Below are 24,703 nucleotides of genomic sequence, written 5' to 3'. Positions count from 1 at the left end.
GCAGTGCAAATGTATTTGCAGTAGAAAGCAGTTTCTGGCCGGCTGTTTCTATTCTCCGGAGAGCACTTGTGAGAATCGTAAAACAGTCCAACTGCCAGAAAGTCCTCCAGGCTAGTGATCGCCGAATTTGTCCCGCCGGCGTCAATTTCGCGGGCGTCAACATTAAATTCAATGGGCGTCGGCGTCTAAACTGTCGCCGCCGTAATTTTGCTTATTTATTTACCGGCAGGAAACACGGAAATTCGGGCCAATTTGCGACATCACTACTCAAGGCCTGTCCCCCAACACCGACCCACTGCCCCCCTGCAGTATATACTAATACTAGGGATGCAACGAATCCACAATTCAGCCGAACCCCCGAATCCTTTGTGAAAGATTCGGCAGAATAAGGAACTGAATCCCAATTTGCATATGCAAATTAAGGGTGGGAAGGGGAACACATCTTTTACTTCCTTGTTTTGTAACAGACGAAGTCACGTGATTTCCCTTCCACCCCTAATTTGCATATGCAACTCCAGGTCCTATTTCAGACGCCGACAGAGACCCATTGACTTTAATGCGTGTCAAATGTTGACGCCCGCGAAATTGACGCCAGCATATGCATATTAGAATTCGGATTCGGTTCGGATGGGCAGAAGGATTCAGCTGAATCTGAATCCTGCTGAAAAAGGCAGAATCCTGGATTCGGTGCATCCCTAACTAATACTAGGGATTCCCCGAATCCACTATTTTGGATTCGCCCGAATCCTTCGCAAAAGATTCGGCCTTCTTCTGTCCGGCCGAACTGAATCCTAATTTGCATATGCAAATTAGGGGTGGTAAGGGGAAAACATTTTTTACTTCCTTGTTTTGTGACAAAATGGCACGCGATTTTCCTTCCCATCCCTAATTTGCATATGCAAATTAGGATTCAGTTCGGCCGGACAGAAGAATTCATCAGAATCCTGCTGAAAAAGGCCGAATCCCGAACTGAATCCTGGATTCGGTGCATCCCTAACTAATACCAAGTGCCCTACAGCCGGCCCCTGTGGGGGGCACAGACTGGTTGGACCTGTGTGTACTTAGAACTCCAGGTCCTATTTTAAATCTCAGTTTGTACCAGCACCATGTTACATACTTCCCAACTGTCCCGTTTTCTGCAGGAAAGTCCTGATTTTGATCTTTGATCTCCTGCACCAAAAGCCAGAAAAACATACAAAGTGTCTGAAACTTTGTAATTAAAGGGATTCCGTCATGATTTTTATGGTGTAGTTTTTATTTCTAAATGACACTGTTTACACTACAAATAATTGACTCTACAATATAAAATTTCATTCCTGAACCAGCAAGTGTATTTAGTTGTAATATTGGTGTGTAGGTGCATCTCAGCTCATTTTGCCTGGTCATGTGATTTCAGAAAGAGCCAGCACTTTAGGATGGAACTGCTTTCTGGCAGGCTGTTGTTTCTCCTACTCATTGTAACTGAATGTGTCTCAGTGGGACCTGGATTTTACTATTGAGCGCTGTTCTTAGATCTACCAGGCAGCTGTTATCTTGTGTTAGGGAGCTGTTATCTGGTTACCTTCCCTTTGTTCTGTTGTTAGGCCGCTGGGGGGGGGGTTGATATCACTTGCAGTACAGCAGTAAAGAGTGACTGAAGTTTATCAGAGCACAAGAAGTCACATGACTGGGGGCAGCTGGGAAACGGACAATATGTCTAGCCCCATGTCAGATTTCAAAATTTAATATAAAAAAATATCTATTAACTGATGTTTTTTGAATATAATATTTTTCCCATGTCAGTATCACTTTGATTTCACTTTTACTATGTTATAAAATGCCTTATTTCTAGCAAATCTGCGATTGTTAATCATTTTTTTTTTTTTTTAATATACTTTTTGAATAATTTTCCTTCCTCTCCTTATTCATATTCCGGTCTCTGGTTCAAACCACGGCCTGGTTGCTAGGGTAAATATGTCCCTAGCAGCCAGAGAGCTGCTGAAATTGCCAACTGGAAAGGCGCTAGACAAAAACTGAAAAGACTAGAAAAAGAACGAAGAAAAATGAAAACCAACTGCAAATTGTCTCAGAATAATTGACAGTTGGCTTCGAGTGCTTATGGTTCTTTCCTTACACCGGCGCTGAACAATCACTTTAGTCTGAGCAGGTTCTCTGTGTATTACAAGTAGGCCAAGTGCTAAGCGGATGCAGGAGGATTAACAGGCAAGATCCTTAGTTCCAGATGCAGGAGGTTAAGAATAGAGGTGCCGGGTAATTAAGATTGTCACTAAATTAATTTAACATTAGCGGCAGAGAGAGTGTCATGTACTCAGCATCTTCGTTTAGGCTGTACTTCTAAAAATCCACGATTGAGAAGACATTTTTTTTTATCTCCAGTAGGTGCACATTAAAGGGGTTGTTCACCTTTAAATGAAGTAGGATGTAGAGAGGGATATTCTGAGACAATTTGCAATTGGTTTTCTTTTTTTATTATTTGTGGTTTTTGACTTATTTAGCTTTTTATTCAGCAGCTCTCCAGTTTCAGCCATCTGGTTGCTAGGGTACAAATTCCCCTAGCAACCAGGCATTGATTCGAGTAAGAGACTGGAATATGAATAGGAGAGGCCTGAATAGAAAGATGAGGAATAAAAATCACCAGTAACTATATATTTGTAGCCTTACAGAGCATTTGTTGTTTAGATGGGGTCAGTGACCCCCATTTGGAAAGAGTCAGAAGAAAACTAAAAACGAAAAAGTGAAGACCAATTGAAAAGTTGCTTAGAATTAGTCATTCTATAACCTACTAAAAGCTAAAGGTGAACCAACCCTTTCATCTCTTCTTAAAGGCATACTACATACTTTTCCACTTTTGGACAGTTTGGATCTGCCTACCACATGTTGAGCGCATCGATCTGATTGGCTGCTCTAGGCAATGCATTTTAGGCATTGCCCTCTTACCCATGTGGGTCAGTGCAGGCACTTAAAAGGGGTGGGTCACCTTTAAGTTAACTTTTTAGTATGTTATAGGATGGCTAATTCTAAGCAACTGTTCAATTGGCCTTCATTTTTTTTTTTTATAGTTTTTTTTTTTTGCTCAAGCCAAGTTTATTAGGAATCACATATACATACAATCAGCATTTCCATTTGTTATAGTTTTTGAATGATTTCCCTTCTCCTTCTGACTCTTCCCAGCTTTAAAATGGGGGGTCACTGACCCCATCTAAAAACAAATACATTTGTAGCCTTACACAGCATTGTTATTGCTACTTTTTGTTACCCATCTTTCTGTTCAGGCCTCTCCTATTCATATTCCAGCTTTCGCATAGGGGTCACTGACCCCATCTAAAAACCAAATGCTCTGTAAGGCTACAAAAGTATTGTTACTCATTATTACTCCTCCTACTATTCCGGCCTCTCCTATTCATTTTCCAGTCTCTTATTCAAATCAGTGCATGGTTGCTAAGGTAATTTGGACCCTAGCAACCAGCCTGCTAAAATTGGAAATTAGTGGATAAAAAGCTAAATAATTAAAAAAAAAACACTAATAAAACCAACTGCAAATTGAATATCACTCTCTTAATCATACAAAAGTTGAATTTAAAGATAAACGAATGCTTTAAATCACTATAATTAACATCCTTCTTAGTATACTGATCCAGGCCAGGTGGAAACTGCATTGCTCCCTCGGAGCATCTCCCATGCACGTGAAATGCGAATTTTGACGCTGGCGTCATTTTGACACACATTAAAGTCAATGGGCGTCCATTTACTTGTCAACGGAATTATCACCAGCGTCAAAAAAAACAAAAACCATTGACGCCGGCGAATTTTCGCTGTAATTTCGCAAATTTCAATGATTTCGAAACACGGGAATTTGCCGCTAATTCAAACATGGCAAATAAATTCGCCCATCACTAACAACCCACCAATTATTCCTATAGCACAATAATCACATCACCGGAGAGACAATAGGTCTCATCAAACCTCCCGCAGACGCAGCAAATGCACAAGTGGATCCCTCTCTGATTAAACTGCACCGGCGAGAGGAATGTGCATCAAAGCGAGGAGATGCGGCTGCAGTAAATGAAAGGTGTCAGAACGCCGAGAGATCCTGCGACAAGGCTGAAGGGATGGGAATCATAGGGGCTTTTTCAGCATTTTTGGATAAGAATAAAGATCATTATAGTGTTGCGAGTAGAGTATAAAATACAGGGTTTGTAATTAACAGTGTTGCACCACAACATGAAATAACTGGTATTTATAGCAATAATCACAGTGTGCTGCACCACTCAGTCTGCCTGGGACCTGACGCCTACAAAACCTGACACAGGTCTCAACTGACACTTTGGTACGTGGGATTAGGGCCCGTTTAAAGGAGAACTAAACCCTAAAAATGAATGTGGCTGAAAATACTGTATTTTATATGGTGAACTTATTGCACAAGGCTAAAGTTTGAGCTTGTCAATAGCAGCAATGATCCAGGACTTCAAACTTGTCACAGGGGGTCACCATCTTGGAAAGTGTCTGTGACACTCACATGCTCAGTGGGCTCTGATTGGCTGTTGAGAAGCTAAGCTTAGGGCTCGTCACTAATTATCCAGCAGAAAATGAGCTTCCCTGGCTGTAATATAAGCTGATGCTACAGGTTTGCTGATTATTAAATTCTGATGCTAATTGCACTGGTTTCTGTGCTGCCATGTAGTAATTATCTGTATTAATTACTAATCAGCCTTATATTGTGACATTTCTATTCTATGTGTACTGTATATTGTGAGTGGCTCCCTAAGCTCAGTAAGTGACAGCAGCACAGAGCATGTGCAGTGAATCAGCAGAAAAGAAGATGGGGAGCTACTGGGGCATCTTTGGAGACACAGATCTTTACTGCTAAAGGGCTGTGGTTGCCTTGGGCTGGTACAGAAGCACAAAACATCATGTACAACATTTCTACCTACATCTTAAGTTAGGCTTTAGTTCTCCTTTAAATGGCCACCATGACTATTTGCCTAAGTGAAAGTATTAAAGGGGACATGTATCCTCAGAGCCACCATCAGGGGCAGGAGGGGAACCAAGAGATGCGAGCATCTGAACAGAGGGTCAAAAAAGGGGCTGAGCTTCTGGCAGAGTGGGCAGGGTTTGGGGTGGATCATAGGTAGGGTTTTTAGCAAAATGGGGCAGGGCGCATCAGGGTTGTGACCATGTAATCCAAGGGTATTTTTTCATTGAGGCTCTACTGAATTGCTTGGCAGGGCTCCCAGGGCTAATAATTGCCCCCCCCCATTCTGTAATGAGCCACGTATATCCTGTAAATGATATCCTTATATACAGAGACACCCTTCCCTCCAGCTCCTCTTATTTGGATTGTAAGCTGTCCGGACCATTTCTGTACCACTCTTAACTCAAAACGGTGCAGATCTCCAGGTACGGGTATGGGACCTGTTATCCAGAATGCTCGGGACATGGGGTTTGCCGGAAAATGGATCTTTCCGTAATTTGTATCTTCATATCATAAGTCTAAAAGAAAATCATATAAACAAGAAATAAAGCCAATAGGCTGGTCTTGCCTCCAATAAGGATTAATTATATCTTAGTTGGGATCAAGTACAAATGACTGTTTTATTATTACACAGAAAAAAGAAATCCTTTTCAGAAATGTGAATTAATTGGGTAAAATTGAGTCTATGGGAGACGGGCATTCCGTAATTTGGAGCTTTCTGGATAACGGGTTTCCGGATAACGGATCCTATACCTGTACAATGTCCTTACTGCCATGGAGAGCACTGGCCGATGCTTTCTAAACGTAACACAATTACCGGCTAAGGATTCTTATCGGAACTACTTTGGGTCTAAGCCTTTCCGAGGGAAGAATACACTGGCAGGCTGGAGCGGAAAGATAGACCTTCTCCCTCGAACCTCTCCCGGATTCCTGACAAACATCTGCAAACAGGAATTTTCTGTAATTACATTTTTCAAGCCCATTTATCGCAGATACATGTCAGACCGCAGAGCTCCCTTGTAAAGGCTGAACAAGGACAGGCGTCGGGTCATGGCCGGAGCTACGGAAAATTTCATCCACCCTGGAATGTATCTGGAGAAAACTGCACGAGAGCCCAGTTTGCTGCAGTGGCTTTAAAGGCAAGGGCACACGATACTTTTTCGGGAGATTAGTCGCCCAGAGACAAATCGCTTCTTCTTCGGGCGACTAATCTCCCTGTACTGCCTTCCTGTGGGCTAGAATCTTAATAGCCGGCTGTATGGCATTTGTTTTCCGAAGTCGCCTCACAAGGAAACTTCGGGAGACTTTGGAAAGCCGAAACGATCCGACTGCCATCCCGCCGGCAATTTACAGTCTAGCCGGCGGGAAGGCAGTTCAGGGAGATTAGTCGCCCGAAGAAGAAGCAATTTGTTGCTGGCCGACTAATCTCCCAAAATAGCAGCGTGTGCCCTGGCCCTAAAGGAGGACAAGAGGCTACAAATAAATACGGGTAGAAATGCTGTATTTTACATAAAAGGTATGGGACCTGTTATCCAGAATGCTCGGGACCTGGGGTTTGCTGGATAACAAATCTTTCTGTAACTTGGAGCTTCGTACCTTAAGTCTACTAGAAAATCATTTAAACATGAAATAAACCCAATAGGCTGGTTTTGCTTCCAATAAGGATTAATTATATCTTAGTTGGGATCAAGTACAAGCTACTGTTTTATTATTACAGAGGAAAGAAAAAAATAGCATTATTTGGATAAAATGGAGTATGTGGGAGACAGTCTTTCCGTAATTCTGAGCTTTCTGGATAATGAGTTTCCGGATAACAGATCCCATACCTGTACTGAACTGAACAGTACAGCCCAGAGGTTCGGCAGCCCTATGATTTGATATAGTTTGTAAAGTATAAAGAGAAACCAAATTTGCAAATCAGATTGGGTTTGGATATGGATTGGAATTCAGTTAAGTCTTTGCTGGTCGATTCAGGCAGGGCTGCCATGAGAAATCAAGGGTGTAATATTATTCTGCAGCACCCTTTTCCCCATGAGCAACGAAGTAGAATGGACCCCATTAGGCATGGGCGAATTTGTCCAGTTTCGTTTCGCCAAAAATTTGCTAACGGCGAAATGACGCTGACACCCATTAAAGTCTATGGGCGTCAAAAAAATTGCCGCATGGGAAATTTTTTTGACGAACAACGCCATACAGGTCAATGGGCGCCATTTTTTTGGCGAAACAAGCCGAAAAAATTCACCCATCCCTAGACCCCATCTTAAAATTCAGTACACCTGGCAAAACCTTAATCCGACCCAGCCCAGCCTTATAATGCCCAAAACATGGCCACACGCATCTCGGGTCCTTCCCATGATTTTCTTGGAAAATTAGTTTTTTTGCCTAAAAAGGAATGTGAGCTCTGTTGGCTACATCTCCAGTGGGAAAAAGTATTTTGATGAGATAGGTGCCCTTTAATTCTCTGGATTCGGCCAGATCCCGAACCCTAATTAGCACATGCAACAAAGTCCATGTACATCAGGAAAAAATCCAAAAATCACCAAAACTCATTTGGTTAAATGTTCCCATTTGGTTCTGAATTGTGCTGTAAAAGGCTGAACCAAATCTAGGATTTGTTGCATCCCTACTGTTATAGGGGTTGTTCCCCTTTAAAGTAACTGTTAGTATGATGTAGAGAGTGATATATGGAGACAATTTGCAATTGATTTTCATTTTTTTATCATTCGTGGTTTTTGCGTTATTTAGCTTTTTATCCAGCAGCCTAGCGGTTTGCCATTTCGGCAGTCTGGTTGCTAGGGTCCATATTCCCATCGCAACCATGCACTGATTTGAATAAGAGACTGGAAAATGAATAGGAGAGGCCCAAATACAAAGTAATAATGAGTAGCAATACATTTGTAGTCTTGATGGGGTCAGTGACCCCCATTTCAAAAGCTGAAAAGAGTCAGAAAAAGACAAATATTATATTATATTTATATAATAAAATTCCAACAACCAGTTAATGTGGGTAAAGTGGCTGCTGTATGTGTTTTAGTGGAGCTGTAGGGGGATGTGTTTTGAATTTGAATCTGGGCCCAGTTCCATGTCTCCATGTGAGCTCCATCCCAGCAATGATTGATAATTAACTAAAGTAAGAGTGTGAGCGAGCAAGAACATTGTAGAGAAGCGAGCATCACCCCCGGCTTGTCTGATCTCACAGATAAATATTTGCAGGCGGCTGATGATGTCATGGTGGTTTGTGAGACGAGGGAATGGGAGAAGGAGGCTGCTCCGGGGATCGGGCAGAATTAATTACGAGTACAGCACAAGGTCACGTTTAAACTACACAGGGAACAAAATACCATATGGGACGGGATTAAAGCGAAGAGGAGAAACAGAAAGGAAAGCTCGTCTTCAGCACATTTTTTCCCATTTCTATGTTTAGAAATCCCAACTTAGCAGCGAGAGCTTTCCAACCTGGCCTCAAATACTACATCCCAAAATATGCTCCAAGTTCACTTTTTATACACACAGAAGATTTATTTATTATTGGAACTGCCATAAAGCAGGACAGGACTGCTGCTTACACTGGGGATCAGATAGGATCTGTGCAGCCACTGGGACAGAATGTTCTGTTATACAGATAGCTAGAATCTCAGCTGCCATAAAGCAGGACAGGACTGCTGCTTACAATGGGGATCAGATAGGATCTGTGCAGCCACTGGGACAGAATGTTCTGTTATACAGATAGCTAGAATCTCAGCTGCCATAAAGCAGGACAGGACTGTTGCTTACAATGGGGATCAGATAGGATCTGTGCAGCCACTGGGACAGAATGTTCTGTTATACAGATAGCTAGAATCTCAGCTGCCATAAAGCAGGACAGGACTGCTGCTTACAATGGGGATCAGATAGGATCTGTGCTGCCACTGGGACAGAATGTTCTGTTATACAGATAGCTAGAATCTCAGCTGCCATAAAGCAGGACAGGACTGCTGCTTACAATGGGGATCAGATAGGATCTGTGCAGCCACTGGGACAGAATGTTCTGTTATACAGATAGCTAGAATCTCAGCTGCCATAAAGCAGGACAGGACTGTTGCTTACAATGGGGATCAGATAGGATCTGTGCAGCCACTGGGACAGAATGCTCTGTTATACAGATAGCTAGAATCTCAGCTGCCATAAAGCAGGACAGGACTGCTGCTTACAATGGGGATCAGATAGGATCTGTGCAGTCACTGGGACAGAATGCTCTGTTATACAGATAGCTAGAATCTCAGCTGCCATAAAGCAGGGCAGGACTGCTGCTTACAATGGGGATCAGATAGGATCTGTGCAGCCACTGGGACAGAATGCTCTGTTATACAGATAGCTAGAATCTCAGCTGCCATAAAGCAGGACAGGACTGCTGCTTACAATGGGGATAAGATAGGATCTGTGCAGCCACTGGGACAGAATGCTCTGTTATTCAGTCACATATTTAGCTGTAAGAATACTTGCAAAGTAAATATATTTTGGCATTAGTTTCCCTTTACGCTTGACTTATAAACCAAACCCGCCTTATACAGGACAGAACTCCTTTTCGCCTGGCAACTATACACATTGGCAGAGGCTGTTGTTTTGGGCTGACGTAACCTTTTCTATGAGTTTCTTTTGTTTACTTTCCTCGTCTCTCCCACTCAGCTAATAAAACACACTTTGCATTGGATACACTAATATCAAACAAATAAGAGTGTTAGCAGCCTGGTGATAGAGATCTGCCTCCCACTAATGCTAAATCCCAACTAAAAGAAAGCAAATGTCAAACGACCCCGGGTAGAGCTGATGCAATTTGATCTGTGGTCCTGCTGCCCCTTTAATTGCAAGAACTGGGGAGGTTAAGGGCTAGTCCACACGGGGAGATAGCGACGCGTTTGCGGTCGCGGCGACAAAGCGCCGCGACAGTCGCCGCGACCGGCGCAGGCGACAGTTTTGTATGGGCGAGGCATTTTCAGGCGACTGTTGAAAAGCGCATCGCCTCGTGTGGTTAGCACAGGCGTTTTTACATAGGCGCCCATACAAAACTGTCGCCTGCGCCGGTCGCGGCGACTGTCGCGGCGCTTTGTCGCCGCGACCGCAAACGCGTCGCTATCTCCCCGTGTGGACTAGCCCTTAAGGAGAACTAAACCCTAAAAATTAATATGGCTAAAAATGTCATGTGTTATATAGTGAACTTATTGCACGAGGCTAAAGTTTGAGCTTGTCAATAGCAGCAATGATCCAGGACTTCAAACTTGTCACAGGGGGTCACCATCTTGGAAAGTATCTGTGACACTCACATGCTCAGTGGGCTCTGATTGGCTGTTGAGAAGCTAAGCTTAGGGCTCGTCACTAATTATCCAGCAGAAAATGAGCTTCCCTGGCTGTAATATAAGCTGATGCTACAGGTTTGCTGATTATTCAATTCTGATGCTAATTGCACTGGTTTCTGTGCTGCCATGTAGTAATTATCTGTATTAATTACTAATCACCCTTATATTGTGACATTTCTATTCTATGTGTACTGTATATTGTGAGTGGCTCCCTAAGCTCAGTAAGTGACCGCAGCACAGAGCATGTGCAGTGAATCAGCAGAAAAGAAGATGGGGAGCTACTGGGGCATCTTTGGAGATCTTTACTGCTAAATGGCTCCAAACTGCTCTCCAGTTTGGAATTCAAGCAGTTATCTGGTTGCAAGTGACCAAATTACCCTAGAAACTTGTAAGTGGTTTGAATGAGTGAGAGAGAGAGAGAGCGGGCGAGAGTGTGTATCTATATATACTGGTATGGGATCCGTTATCCAGAAAGCCCCAAATTACAGGACGGTTGTCTCCCATAGACTCCATTATAATTAATTAATCCAATTTTTAAAAAATGATTTCCTTTTTCTGTGTAATAATAAAACAGTAGCTTGTACTAGGTCCTTCGTGGGTCCATTTTTTGAAACCCGACCCGTACCCGCAACCTGCAATCAGTAACTCGCATTCTTACCCGCTTGGACCCGCTTGGGTTTATTTCATGTTTATATGATTTTCTAGTAGACTTTAAGGTATGAAGATCTAAATTACAGAAAGATCTGTTATCTGGAAAACCCCACGTCCTGAGCATTCTGGATAACAGGTCCCATACCTGCATGTGTGTGTTACCATCATCTCCCTTACAAAGTCCAGTATAGGGACTTAAGCCTATTGTGCGGTGATGGGGGAGAAGAAATCAGCAGCAGTTCCCAGGACTAATCTTCTTATTTTAAGAGCCCAGAGCTCCTCATCTGCGCCCGGATCATGTAAAAGTGATGCTCAGACACGTGCCTGTACACTGAGATAATGCTCAGTCATGGCTGGAAATTTTATCCCACCCTGTATGCTGCACATCCAAACTGTAGCGTCTGTTTCAGTAGTCTGAACCAGCAGTGCAAAAAAAGCCAAATGACCTATTCATACTGGTTTAGTGGCATTTACATTTACAAAAAAAGGAACAGAAAACAGACTATTAGGAAACATTAATCACCGGTGTCTGAAAACGAGTAGAAACGAATATTAACCCATTGGCTGCGAGGGTATAATGATGTATAATGGGAGACAGTGCACCCGCGTGAATGTGGAGAGCCAAGAGGGACGGGGAATAATCGCACATATTCACTTACTTTTACACAAATTGCTATTATTTATAATTATAAACAGCCACGGTCTATGGAATCTCACAGCACTGACATTTGCCAGAACCCACAGATTGGGTCAGGCCCAGATTGACTTGAATCCCAATGACGAGACAACTAGAGAGAAATACAGGTGTGGGGTTTAGGGCAGCAGGGTTACCCTGGGCCTCCGGAGCACCCTGAGGGTTAAACACAGATATTCTGCAGAAACAATTACATTTGGCTTATTTACTATCTTTTGATTTAATTTTAGCACGGAGCTCACACTTCAGGCAGATGATATCCCCATATTCTCCCAATAAATCAAACCGTTTCAGAGTTAGACCCCTGTGTCAGGGACACCACTTCCCAAAATGCAATGAGAACACGGGTCCCAGTATAATACAGGTATGGGATCCATTATACAGAAAGAGCAGAATTACGGGAAGGCCGTCTCCTGTAGACTCCTTTTCAATCAAATAATTTTTTTTTTTTTATTGGTTTCTCTGTAGTAATAAAACAGTACAGTGCAGGTACGGGACCTATTATCCTCCGGAACTGGGGTTTTCCAGATAACGGATCTTTCTGTAATTTGGATCTTCGTACCTTACGGCTTCTAGAAAATCATGTAAACATTAAATAACCCCAATAGGCTGGTTTTGCTTCAAATAATTATATCTTAGTTGGGATCCAGTACAAACTACGGATTAATTATTACAGAGAAAAGGGAAATCATTTTTAAAAATTTGGATAGAACGTCGTCGATGGGAGACGGCCTCTGGATAGCGGGTTTCCGGATATCAGATCCCATACCTTGTACTAATCTAAGATATAATTAATCTTTACTGGAGGCAAAACCAGCCTGTCGGGTTTAATTTATGTTTAAATTAATTTTAAGTAGACATTGAATAAAGATCAAAATTACAGAAGGACTTGTTATCTGGAAAGCCCCATGTCCCAAGCATTCGGGCTAATAGGTTATATATATATATATATATATATATATATATATATATATATATATATATATATATATATATATATATATATATATATATATATATATATATATATATATATATATATATATATATATATATATATATATATATATATATACACATATATATATATATATATATATATATTAAATAATCCGCACTCTCAGGATTTATAAAATAAAATAATTGTTAATAATTATTTATTAACAGAACTTCAATCTGAAGTTTCAGCCCTATCCAAGGCTTTTCTCAAAGGAAAAACTGCTTATATGCCCCTGACCTCTGACCTGTCCCTGACTCCACTTAAAGTGGGGTGTCTGTACTTTACCTGCCAGCAGGTGTCACTGCTGAGCGCATGAACAGGTGCAAGAGGGGAACCCATTAGTGGCACATGTGATTAATTGGATGACACGGGGCACCTGGAAATGACAAAGAAGTGGCAGGAACCATTGAATACAAATGAGGGGAGGTTGTCACCCCTTTACTAGCCATGTATTAAAGCCCTATCACGCATGGCTAATTAGCAATTAATTCTAATGCATTCTGCAGACTAGTGAGCAGGCAGCCATGCAGTGCGCATCCCAATTAATTACTAATTAGCCACGCAGATTGGGTGGATTTTTCTTTTCCAAACGTGTTTTTATTTATTATCGTAACATAATAATCATGACGTTTCAAATGTACAAATATTTTCAAAAAATCTGGATTCATAGTTACATCAAGAATATATAGTAACATTTTAGTTAACTTTATTGACTCTCAGCTCTTTTGAAGTCCTTATTATTATATGGATAAGAGGCCAACAATCTGTTAATTTGGGGACTCCTGGAGAGGGTGGCAGAAAAATGCGGCTGCTATTAGAGCAGTAGACGCATGTAAATGCCGAACGCAACATGCTGCGTCCCAACCTGCGTTCAGAGCTTACATGCATCTGTGTGAGTACAGCCCCATTGAAAAGAATTCAGCGCATTTACTCCTGTGCCCCCCTGCGGCTGAACGCATAAAACCGGAATGCAGGGGAGCGCAGCTTCAAACGCCCGTGAGTAAGGGCCCTTACAGGGATGAGGCGAGTACCCTACGGTATCCATTGTACCCAGAGTTGCAGTTAGGGGGTTCTGGGAGAGGTCGCTCTACAACCTTTTTTATACAAATAAAGGAACCCTAAAAACCTGTTTGAGTCACAACTAAAGGCAGCCGAGTAATACCCTGACAAAGAGAGTGGGGTTAACCCCAATTAAACACAAATGCCTTTCCCAAAATAATGTTTTATTTCCATTGTCTGAACTGGCACCAAAATGATATATTTAGTGAAACATAAAAATGATGCAGGGATGGAAGGCTACACCAAACATAGCCGCATTAGGGCTATTACACACTGGAGTCTTTTTGCTGTGTTCCGCTTTCTTCCGTTCAGCCGCAGGGTAACGCAGGAGTAAAAACGCAATTATTATGAAGGGGGCTGTACTCACACAGACGCATGTAAGCGCCAAACGCAGGTGGGACGCAGCATGTTGCATTTCACCTGCGTTCGGCGTATACATGGGTCTGTGTGAGTACAGCCCCCTTCACAATAATTGCGTTTACTCCTGTGCTCCTCTGCAGCTGAACGGAAGAAAGCGCAACGTACAGCAAAAAACGCCCGTGTGTAAGAGCCCTTAGCCAGTAAAAATGTTATGGGGCAACCCTTTTGAAATAAAAAATAAAGTGGTATAAAGGCGATACTTTTATTGGCTAACTAATATAATCATAGCAAGCTTTCAGATCATTTTACTTCCCTTTTCAATAGAATCGGCTTGAAAAAGGAACTAAAATGTTCTGAAAGCTTTGTCTGATTATATACATATATAAAGCGATCACCTTAAGGGTAGAACTCCGCAATGCGGCCCGAGCCAACACGTCGATGAAACGCATGCAACGAAACGCATGCAACGAAACGCATGCAACGAAACGCATGCAACGAAACGCATGCGACGTGTCGGATGTCCTGAAGATACAGGAAGTGAAGGAGAAATCGCAGGTAAGAACTACATTTATCCAACTGCAGCATTTTCATCCGACAGTCAGATAAATGTAGTTCTTACCTTCGATTTCTCCTTTACTTCCTGTATCTTCAGGACATCCGACACGTCGCATGCATTTCGTCGCATGCATTTGGTCACATGGCGACGTGTCGGCTTGAGCCGCAGCTTATACCACTTTGTTGTTTTTTTATTTTAAAAGTGTTGCCCTGTACCAAACGTAGCCCAAAGTACATCCCACCTGGAGAAAACAGTGCCACCAAGAGGAGCTCTGTGTTACGGAGACTTCCAGTTCTGCAGGATATTTTTTTTTAACACTTTCCTTTCCAGACAGATCAGTCATCGCTCCAGGTCCTGTCTAATAACAGCAGCTCGAGGCCCTTTAGGTTACGTGACACATCACTGCAGAGCACCACATGTACCGAGAGAGAACTAATGACTATGAAACATAAGTGGCTGACGTCAGGCACAGGGACACGAGCCAAGGTTTTTCATTTCGCCGTCTACTCCTTATAGCTGCTTCCAAACAAGCACATATTATCAAAGCCGTGCATGTAAGCAACGTGTGGGTTTTTTCAGCAGGGTACAAATGCTGAATCAAGGCCTATTATATCTAGGGATGCACCGAATCCAGGATTCGGCCAAATCCTTCTGCCCGGCCAAACCGAATCCTAATTTGCATATGAAAATTAGGAACGGGGAGGGAAATTGCATTACTTTTTGTCACAAAACAGAAAAATGTATAAATGTTTCCCCTTCCCACCCCTAATTTGCATATGCAAATTAGAATTCAGATCGGTATTCGGCCAAATCTTTCACGAAGGATTAGGCCGAATCAAAAACAGTGGATTCAGTGCATCCCTAATGTAGCCATTCCCATAACAGGGGTTTCCAGATTTACTGTACATACTGTAGGCCACTCGATAGTTCCATAATGTATTTGATTTATTGCCACTGTATAACTATTTATAGGGGCACATGTTTTAGCATTATAGACCCCCACTGATTTTTCAGTGGGGGTTATTTAAGACCACTAGCACTGTTGGGGGGGGGTCCCACTGTTTTACCCCACAGCTGTACAAAAAAATCCCACGCCTTCATACTTGCATCAAAAGGTGCTGTTGTTGAACTTCCACTAGAAACTCCCAATAGTCAATGTAGGAGGCTGTACCTTGCTAATATCCCTGCCATATACTGTAGTGTCAGTAATCAGAAGCAGACATAGTTGTACAATAAATGGGATTTGCTGCTCTGTTATTGCTGTATATTAGCAAATGTGCACCATCTCTCTATGGAACCTTACATTTCCCATGGTGCAGTTAGTGAATGGCACAGCAAGGCCTGACCCGATTCCCTAGAGTGCTATTAACCCCCCCCCCTCCCCGCTGCACTAACAAATCATGTGCATAACACAGCAGTACAGTAAGTGAGCAGCACAATGCAACATTATGTTAATGGAAGCAATAAGCATAACTGCTGTATAATGGAGAGCGTGGAGCAGCACCTGTACATAAAGGACTGCAGAGCAAAGAGCTTGCACGCAAAGCTCTGCAGAATCCAGTGCAATGCTGCAGAGCTTGGAATCCGGTGCAATGCTGCAGAGCTTGGAATCCGGTGCAATGCTGCAGAGCTTGGAATCCGGTGCAATGCTGCAGAGCTTGGAATCCGGTGCAATGCTGCAGAGCCTGGAATCCGGTGCAATGCTGCAGAGCCTGGAATCCGGTGCAATGCTGCAGAGCTTGGAATCCGGTGCAATGCTGCAGAGCTTGGAATCCGGTGCAATGCTGCAGAGCTTGGCCGAGCCATGTGCTTAAAACAACAGCATGGAATTAACATGTGCCGGAGAATTGCAATGTGGAACCACGTGCAGAGCCCAGATTAGTCACTGGTACTGCAGGGCCTTGTGAATTAGAACACAAACAGGCGCATCACATCACAATCAAACAAGGCCAAGCGCATAGAGACAAGGCAGAGAGTGGAGCCCACTACAAAGGGAAGATATACACTGTATCGCATTCCTCTGCACTGCTGCTAGAAGTCTCTGTTTGTGTTACATTGTGTTATATACAGCAAACATCTCTGCACCGCTGCTCCGAGAGGTCACATACCAGCACCGAATATCCACATCAACTCTCAGTCTGGGGATAGAATACTCCAGTGTATAGCCAAGATAATGAAAAAAATCACTCCAATATAAAGGTACACACCTGAGGATACATATATATATGGATATAGGATATATGATATGATAGATACTGACTAATGTATAAATCCAGTATACAATTACACACCTGAGCACAGCCTAGTACAACCCCAGTGGACACATATAGCCTGGAACACCAATGATTAACCCCATCATACAGGTATACATTTAGGGATTGAGATGTGCAGCCCAATATACAAATACACATCTGGCCATTCCACTGTACAATCCTAATATACATCACGGCATATAACCTATAAAATCCAGTAATAAAGTTGCCATAGCCGCAGAGATCCGCTCGTTTGGCTAAGTCGCCAAATGAGTGGATCTCTCCCCTACATGCCCACATTGAAGTGGGAGATACGAGGCTGATCCGATCGTTAGCCCTAGGGCCCAAGGATCGGATCATAATGCATCCGATACGGCGGTCGGATTACGGGACGGCATAAACGCACAGATGCGGCCACGATCCAATGGGATTTTTTAACCTGCCCGATTGAGATCTGGCCAGATAACGATTGGGAAAGCCCGTCAGATGGCCCCACACAGGGGCCAATAAACTGCCGACTCGGTCTGTTTGCAACTTTTATCGGCCTGTGTATGGGGGTCTTTAAGATTACTAATAAGAGCGCTGTACAGCCCAACCTACAGATACACATCAGGCCCAACCAACCCAATATACAGACACACACCTGGGCATACAGCCCTATATATATAGGTAAAGCTCTAGGAATACCCATGTACCACCCAATATACAAGTACAGGTATGGGACCGTTAATCCAGACCTGGGGTTTTCTGGATAATGGATCCCATAGCTGTACACATCAGATCCTCCCTATAAACAGGTGCACAGCAAGGAATGTTGTGTAGAAGCCAATAGACACATTGACTAGAGCAGGGAATAGGGATGTATAATGGCAATATAGAGGCACATATAGAGATATATAAATAATATGGGTGTAGCCCCTCCCCCATGCTCTGGCCGCTATGATATAGATATAGATAGAGATATAGAGTGAGATATAGAGATATAGAGATATAGGTGACTGGGTATAAATGGTACAGATGTGCTATTACCGTATATACACATGCGCAGCGGCCCCAGTCTAGTCTATGGAGGCCGTGTTGTATGTAATAGAGGCGCAGACCCGGGGCTATTCCCGGCGGTACAGACAGTGTAGGAAGAGGAGACGGGGGCGCAGCCGTTACACTGGGGCAGCAGAGGCCGCTGAGCACATACGTGTCTCTATAGCAACAGCGCCCGGTTCAGTGACGGCTCCACTCCCGGCCATAGGGAACCATTCCCCGCTCTCACCTGCAGCCGCCGCCGCCTCCTTCTCTCCCGGCAGCTCGTTGTTCGTCTCCCTCCTCTGTGTCTCCTGTAGCTCCGACACTCGCCACCTCCCTGAGCCCGACAGCCAGTCCCGCACTAGCCCAGTAGCCCCGCTCTCACTGAAGCATCGGCCGCCGACCGACCGCCCTCCCTCTCGCACAGCCCGAAGGACCACAGGGAAGTCACGCCCACACACTGATTATTAATGAGCAGGACCTTCAGGCCACGCCCATGTGCTTCTTTCTTTCTGGCGTAAAAGTAAAGACAGTGTCTTTATTCATCATTAATCACTGTGACTCTTCTCTAACTCATCTCTAATTACTCACTCACTGCCTAAATAAATTCTTCCCTATCTCTTTCTTATGCCTTCCTCTAACTCCTCCCACCACCCCACCCACTGCCTCATAAACCTACTTCTAACTCCTCCTACTGATTCTTTTAACTCCACCCACTGCCTCATAAATCAGCTTACTGTATCAGGATTCGAGATGGGCGAATTTGACCCGTTTCGTTTCGCCAGATATTCGTCGCCGACGCCCATTAAAGTCTATGGGCAGCAAAAAAATTTTGACGCGCAGCAAATGTTTTTTTTGATGCGTGTCTTTTTTTTGTCGCACTACACCATACAAGCCTATGGGTGTCATTTCTGCAGCGAAACAAGGCAAAAAAATTCACCCATCCCTAATCAGGATTGTTTACTATTTAAATGTCTGACACTGTCCCCCCCTAAACTAAGCCGCTCACTCTCAGGGTCCAACTGGGCCAGCGGCACACTGGAAAATAACCAGATGGACTCCACCAACCCAGACCTGGGTGCTGCCGCCTTATTTAAGGAATGGGGGGGACTGGAGGGGAGAACCAGTGGCGGAACTACTGGGGGTGTAACTGCACCAGGGCCCACACCCCCGGGGTAGACACCTGCATGGTCTGTTTTTAAAGACCCGCGCCCCACCCCTACCTGCTTAGCTTAAGCTGTGCCCAGTCCCACGCATCCGCCTTTTGATGCCCAACAATTTTCTCCAGACCCTGCATTTCTGGAACTAGGGGTAGGCAGAGAAGGCACATGTCTAGGGGGCAAAAGCTGGAGGCAACAGGCCTGTACCACCTCTGTTGCCCACCCCATGTCTGGTCCCCTCTCTCTGCCCAGGGTCAGACTGGGGGCCGGAGCCCACAGGGGCTGGTGTCTGAGGGCCTTACTCTGGCCTCCCTTGCTGAGCCGGCGTGCTGATGCACTGCATGTTTGCATGTTTGCGTGTGTGCTGCGACGCGTGTGTGCTCATGCGCACAATGATTTTGATGCGACCACCGACAAAGTGAGGGCGCGGCACAAAGAAGTTTTCAGATTTCGGATCTGGACCAGCAGGGCCCACAAGAGCAAGGGGCCCACCGGATTTTTTCCCGGTGTCCCGCCGGCCCAGTCCAACTCTGTCTGTTTTATTTGCCTGTGTATTTGCGCATAGATTTGATCCACATGCTCTCGACCAGCCGGCAATGCGACCAGCAAGGTTACCTATGGCACCTGGTCCAGCTCTGCGACTCGCCCCCTGCAGCAATCGCGGAAGTAACGTTGCAGGGCCAGAAGGGACGTCACCCAATCACTTGGTGGTTGGTGTCTGTGATGTTCCAGTCTGGCAGCTCAGTGATCCGGGTGCAGATTCTGTTACAATTTGCTCCATTAGTTGCTCCATTAGTTGCTCCATTTCTCAGCAGCAGAAGTATCCGCGGGGGGGGGGGATATAAGTGCCACTATTGTATCGATTCTAACAGCCGTCTGTAATGAAACTCAGCAGGAACAAACACAAGAAATGGAACAAATAAATGTATCAATTTAGAACCGTTACAGAGTCAGCGACCCCTCCCAGACCTGCGTAAAGGGTGAGAAATTAAACGTAACACTTCCGTATTAGAAAACCAGTCACAGATAACCTGCTCCACCCACTGTCTCATAAATCTGCTCCTTTTATAAACACATGGGCAGTAACCCATAGCAACCAATCCGTGACTGGCTTTTTACAGGCAGCTGCAGATTAAACAATGACAGACAGAATTTCATTGGTTGCCAAGGGTTACTGCCCCGGTGCACATTTGCATTCATAAATAAACCACTAAAACTCCACCCTCTGCCTCATTAGCCTACTCTAACTCCACCTACTGCTTCATAAACCTACTCCCTCTAACTCCACCTACTGCTTCATAAACCTACTCCCTCTAACTCCACCCATTGCCTGATAAACCTGCTTCCTGTAACTCCACCCTCTGCCTTTTTAAAGGGGCGGATCACTTTTAAGTTAGCTTTTATTATGTTATAAAATTACCAGTAAGCAATTTTTCATTTGGTCTTCATTATTAATTTGATTAGTTTTTTCATTATTTGCCTTTTTCTTCTGGACTGTTTCCAGCTTACAAATGGGGGGTCACTGACCCCATCTAAAAAAACAAATGCTCTGTAAGGCTACAAATGTATTGTTATTGCTACTTTTTATTACTCATCTTTCTTTTCAGGCCTCTCTTATTCATATTCCAGTCTCTTATTCAAACCAGTGCATGGTTGCTAGGGGAATTTGGACCCTAGCAACCAAATGGCTGAAATTGCAAACTGGAGAGCTGCTGAATAAAAAGCTAAATAACTCAAAAACCACAAATAATAAAAAATGAAAACCAATTACAAATTATCTCAGAATATCCCTCTCTACATCATACTGACAGTTAACTCAAATGTGAACAACCCCTTTAAGTGGCTCATTCTAGCTCCTTCCATCTCCTCCCTGTTGCTGCTATGGCGCTGCATACACTCATATTTCATCGTTTGGTTAATCCCAGTCGAGGTGAATAATCGTCTGCACTTATATCCCCCTCGAAACAACCAGCCTCCAGTACGGCAGCAACAAAGCTGATCATCCAGTGATCCCAGTAGGTGCAGCTATAGCAGAAAAGGAGAGAGTGTGTGTGGGCCACCAGCTCTTGATTAATGGCCTTGAATAAACCATGAGGGCAAATCAATTGTTCCAGCCGGCAGGGAAAAAGCACAATAGTTTGTATAAAGTGCCGTGCAACAGACCAATTGCCCCCGTCACTGTCTGGCCTCTCTATTTTATCTAGTGGCCCCGACAGCTCCCTCAGCTTCACAGGTAAAGCAAATAAAATCTATTATATATGATCCTGTCACACACAATAAACTTACTATTCTTACATACGGCTCTTAGGAAGTTACTGGAAGACTTGTTTATTTCCACCCGTTCATAAAAGAGCCCATCAGTGTGTAGATTGGGTTTCCACAAAGTGGCACGGCTATAAGTCCAGGTGACTGGCTATGCTCTGTGCCCATGAGGCTAGCATTTGAACACCTGTGTATATCATATATCTACTTGGCATCTGCTCAAAGGCCTCCATATGCCTCAATATACCAAGGGGCAGATTCACTAAAGGACGAAGTGACCAACGATTGCGACGATTCACCAGCGTTACCGCTTTTAGGCACTTTGCCGATTTGCTAACGGGCGCAGGCGTAACTTTCAATGAAATGCGGATTTTACTGAACGTTAGCTCTTTCGCCAGACTTGCCTCCGCCAGCTCAGACCAGGCGAACTGCATTGGAGCGCAGAGATCTTCCGCAATCTTCTGTTACTTACATCATATTTTTAGTGGAAAAATTTTCTAAGTCCCAAAAAACACTTTTTTCATAGTGATAGCGTGCAACAGTACTTAAAATTTTTTTTTTTAGGTAACCAGGTTCCCCCTACATTTTCTAACATATGGCACATAAACTATACAGTGGGCTTTCGTGGAGGCGGGCAAGGGGATGGAGGTCAGGACAGGGGCCCGGGACTGCCGGAAGGGGAGCCCTATGACAACAGCCCTGGTGGGCCCCGGGCCCTCCAGTCCAACCCTGCCTGGTCCAGACCCTCCCAGTCCAACACAGCACACAGTTTTGCAGTTTGCACTTGTTCTTACTTCAGTGTCGGACTGGGGTCCACCAGGGCTGTCACCTAAGGGACCCCCCCACTCCAGCTATGAATTCCTTAGACCTGCCCCAGCTTCAAATCCCACCCCTGATGTTCCTGGCAGGCAGTGGGTTGCAGGGCGTGTGCCTGGGTCGGGGGGCCCCTAAGGTTTTTGCTGGTGTCAGGCCAGCCCAGTCCATTCATAAATAGGCCTTAAAGACAAATGGTTGAAGGTCAGAGTTGAGAACAGAGTGAAGTAATAGACTGTAGGTCGGGGCGGGTACAAGGGGGAAATAATGAGAGAAGGGAGAAGCCAACAAACAGAATAATGCAGCAACAGTAATGTACTTTTATGTACCTGAACAGTATTAGGGGTAATAATTAACTAAAATGCGAAGTTGAGTCCAGGGCGCCGAACGCTGGCGAATTTTCACTGTTACGTCGGCAATCAAAGCGAAGATGCGCTAGAGTTCAATTCTGCCTAGCGCAACTTTGTTAGAGGTTTTCACTCAGACTAATTTGCAAACAGCTGGAAATATAAAGTTAAGTGGACGTATATGTTGCAACAAATACATTACATTACACAAGGCCAGGGAACCTTAATAAAATAAAATAAAGTTGTTATATTGCCCTACACATGAGCCCAGTGTATATGTTAGGAAATGTAAGGGGGAAGCCGGTTACCCCAATAAAAAATTTACGCTAGTTTTCAGCCTATCACCCTGAAAAGGGAAAAGACAATAGCGTTTTTTGGGACTTTTTCAACTATTTTTTGAGGAACTCTGATCTACTCTATTGTACTTCGCCTGGTCTGAGGTGGGGAAGGCAAGTCTGGCGCAAGAGGTAATGTTCAATAAAATCCGTATCTTAGTGAATTTGCGTAGTCATGTCCATTCACCGGAGCACAAACTCGCCTGGCGTTAGGGAGCGAAGTACCGCTAGAGTCTATCTCCTTCGCTAGCGAAGTTATGCCAGCGCCCGTTAGTAAATCGGCAAAATGACGTCACGCTGGTGAATTTTTGCCGTGTTAGTCACTTTTCCCTTTAGTAAATTTGCCCCTATGTGTCTGTGGGCCCTGCACTTGCCTGTAAATATACAGCACGCACTTACAGGCTTCCCTTAGCGTTTTGTTGCAGCTGCAACCTGTCGCTGCTAAGTTATTGGACTCCAACCCACATCATCCCATGACAGTCAAAGGTCCGCTGTTAACAGACGCTTGCCGCTACAGTGGGGCATAAATGATAAATGCAGCCGATAAATCATAATCTCTGACATTTTCAAGAACTATGGGAAATAATTCTTTCTGTCAGCTGTCCCTATGTGTATGGAGGCCCGAGGGCAAAGAGAGGCTCATGCCAGAATTTTATGGGGTCAGTAACACATTGCTACAAATGCTTCTGCTGAGACCTTCATATACAATAAAAATAATAAGAATAATAACATAATGATGAGGGTGATGTCTATAAAGAGATACAGACAGGGATACATGTTGAAGGTAACTGAAATACATATAAATACCTCCCAACATTTTGGAAACAGAAAGACGGACAAAAACATTTGACCACGCAAACATTTTTTGACCACGCCTATTTATGGCCACACCCCCAATTACCATGTTCATTTTTCAAAATGTGATAGGTTACGAAAGTTTGAACACATTTCTGTGGTTTTTATGTGTTATTACAGTTCTGCTGATGAAGGTGAATAATAAGCTGCAAGTCACAGTTTCCCCAAGAGACCTGCTTATCTTAAATTGTTTTTATCTTCAATTGTTTTAAATGCATCTAGCCACATTTTCTAGGCTCTCTGCCAAAAGCCATTTGTTAGAAACTTTGTATCATTTTCTGGCTGTTCAGCGCAGGAGATCAAAGAGAAAGTCGGGACATTTCAGTAACAAATCCGGGACTGTGGGCTGAGCGGTCAAAATCGGGACAGTCCTGCGAAAAACGGGACCGTTGGGAGTTATGCATATAGACAGACTAATATAGATGGAATGAGATGAAAAGACATAAAAGTCTGAAATACGAGCGACACAGATAGAAAAAGAGAACAAAGGTTGGCGGGGTTTTTTTGGAAATGATGTTTATTTTTAGATCTCTAACCCAAAATACTTTGACTATTTTGGCAAATAGAGAGACGTAAATATGTAGGAGGCTGCTTGTGCTTATTATCAGCAGGCCTGGGTCTGCAAATGATCACCAAAACTCACTTGGCAACAGTATCTATCTGGGAAACCAGGAGCCCACCAAAAAACCACTGTCAGTACTATTATTCTTCCTCTCCTCACTCAACTTCTCCTATTCCAGGGTCGGACTGGGGGGCCCAGGGCCCACTGGGGCTGATGTCTCAGAATCCCCCGAGCCCCGATCTTGCCGCAAAGCCCCCTCCGGTCCCCGGTCACAGCCCCCTTCGGCATTACTCACCGCACGCCCTTCCCATACATGTGTGTACCTGGTTTTGACACGTCCGGGGCCTGGAACCAAGATGGCGGCAGCAAGGGCAAGGAGTGGGACTGGACTGGCTTTTTTCCCAGCGCCCCGCAGGCCCAGTCCGACCCTGTCCTAGTCTCTTTTCTTTACATACTATAATCTATTATTCGA

At 44.1% G+C, this 24,703-nt stretch overlaps 1 protein-coding gene and 1 long non-coding RNA gene across 4 annotated transcripts in view; one reads left to right on the top strand and one right to left on the bottom strand.

Annotated features, from left to right (window-relative positions):
- Positions 1-18,354, bottom strand: part of LOC108702563 (protein TANC2) — a 200,926-nt gene extending 182,572 nt beyond the window's left edge. The window contains exon 1 of one of the 3 annotated variants that reach the window (XM_041578957.1): positions 18,145-18,354. Coding sequence is in view for 1 of the 3 variants with exons in the window: in XM_041578954.1 (XP_041434888.1) it covers positions 17,907-17,919 (13 nt within the window). In the remaining 2 variants the exon portion in view is untranslated. Of the gene's footprint in view, positions 1-17,906; positions 17,935-18,144 lie in introns of those variants that run through there. The other 2 variants (XM_041578953.1, XM_041578954.1) reach the window with 2 other exon arrangements.
- LOC121399102 overlaps positions 1-24,703 on the top strand; it is a 44,578-nt gene that overhangs the window by 698 nt on the left and 19,177 nt on the right. The window lies entirely within an intron of this gene.

This window comes from Xenopus laevis, chromosome 9_10S (genome assembly GCF_017654675.1).
Source record: "Xenopus laevis strain J_2021 chromosome 9_10S, Xenopus_laevis_v10.1, whole genome shotgun sequence".
NCBI lineage: Eukaryota > Metazoa > Chordata > Amphibia > Anura > Pipidae > Xenopus > Xenopus laevis.
The sequence above is the reverse complement of the archived record's forward strand: the minus strand, read 5'-3'. Positions and strand labels throughout refer to the sequence as shown.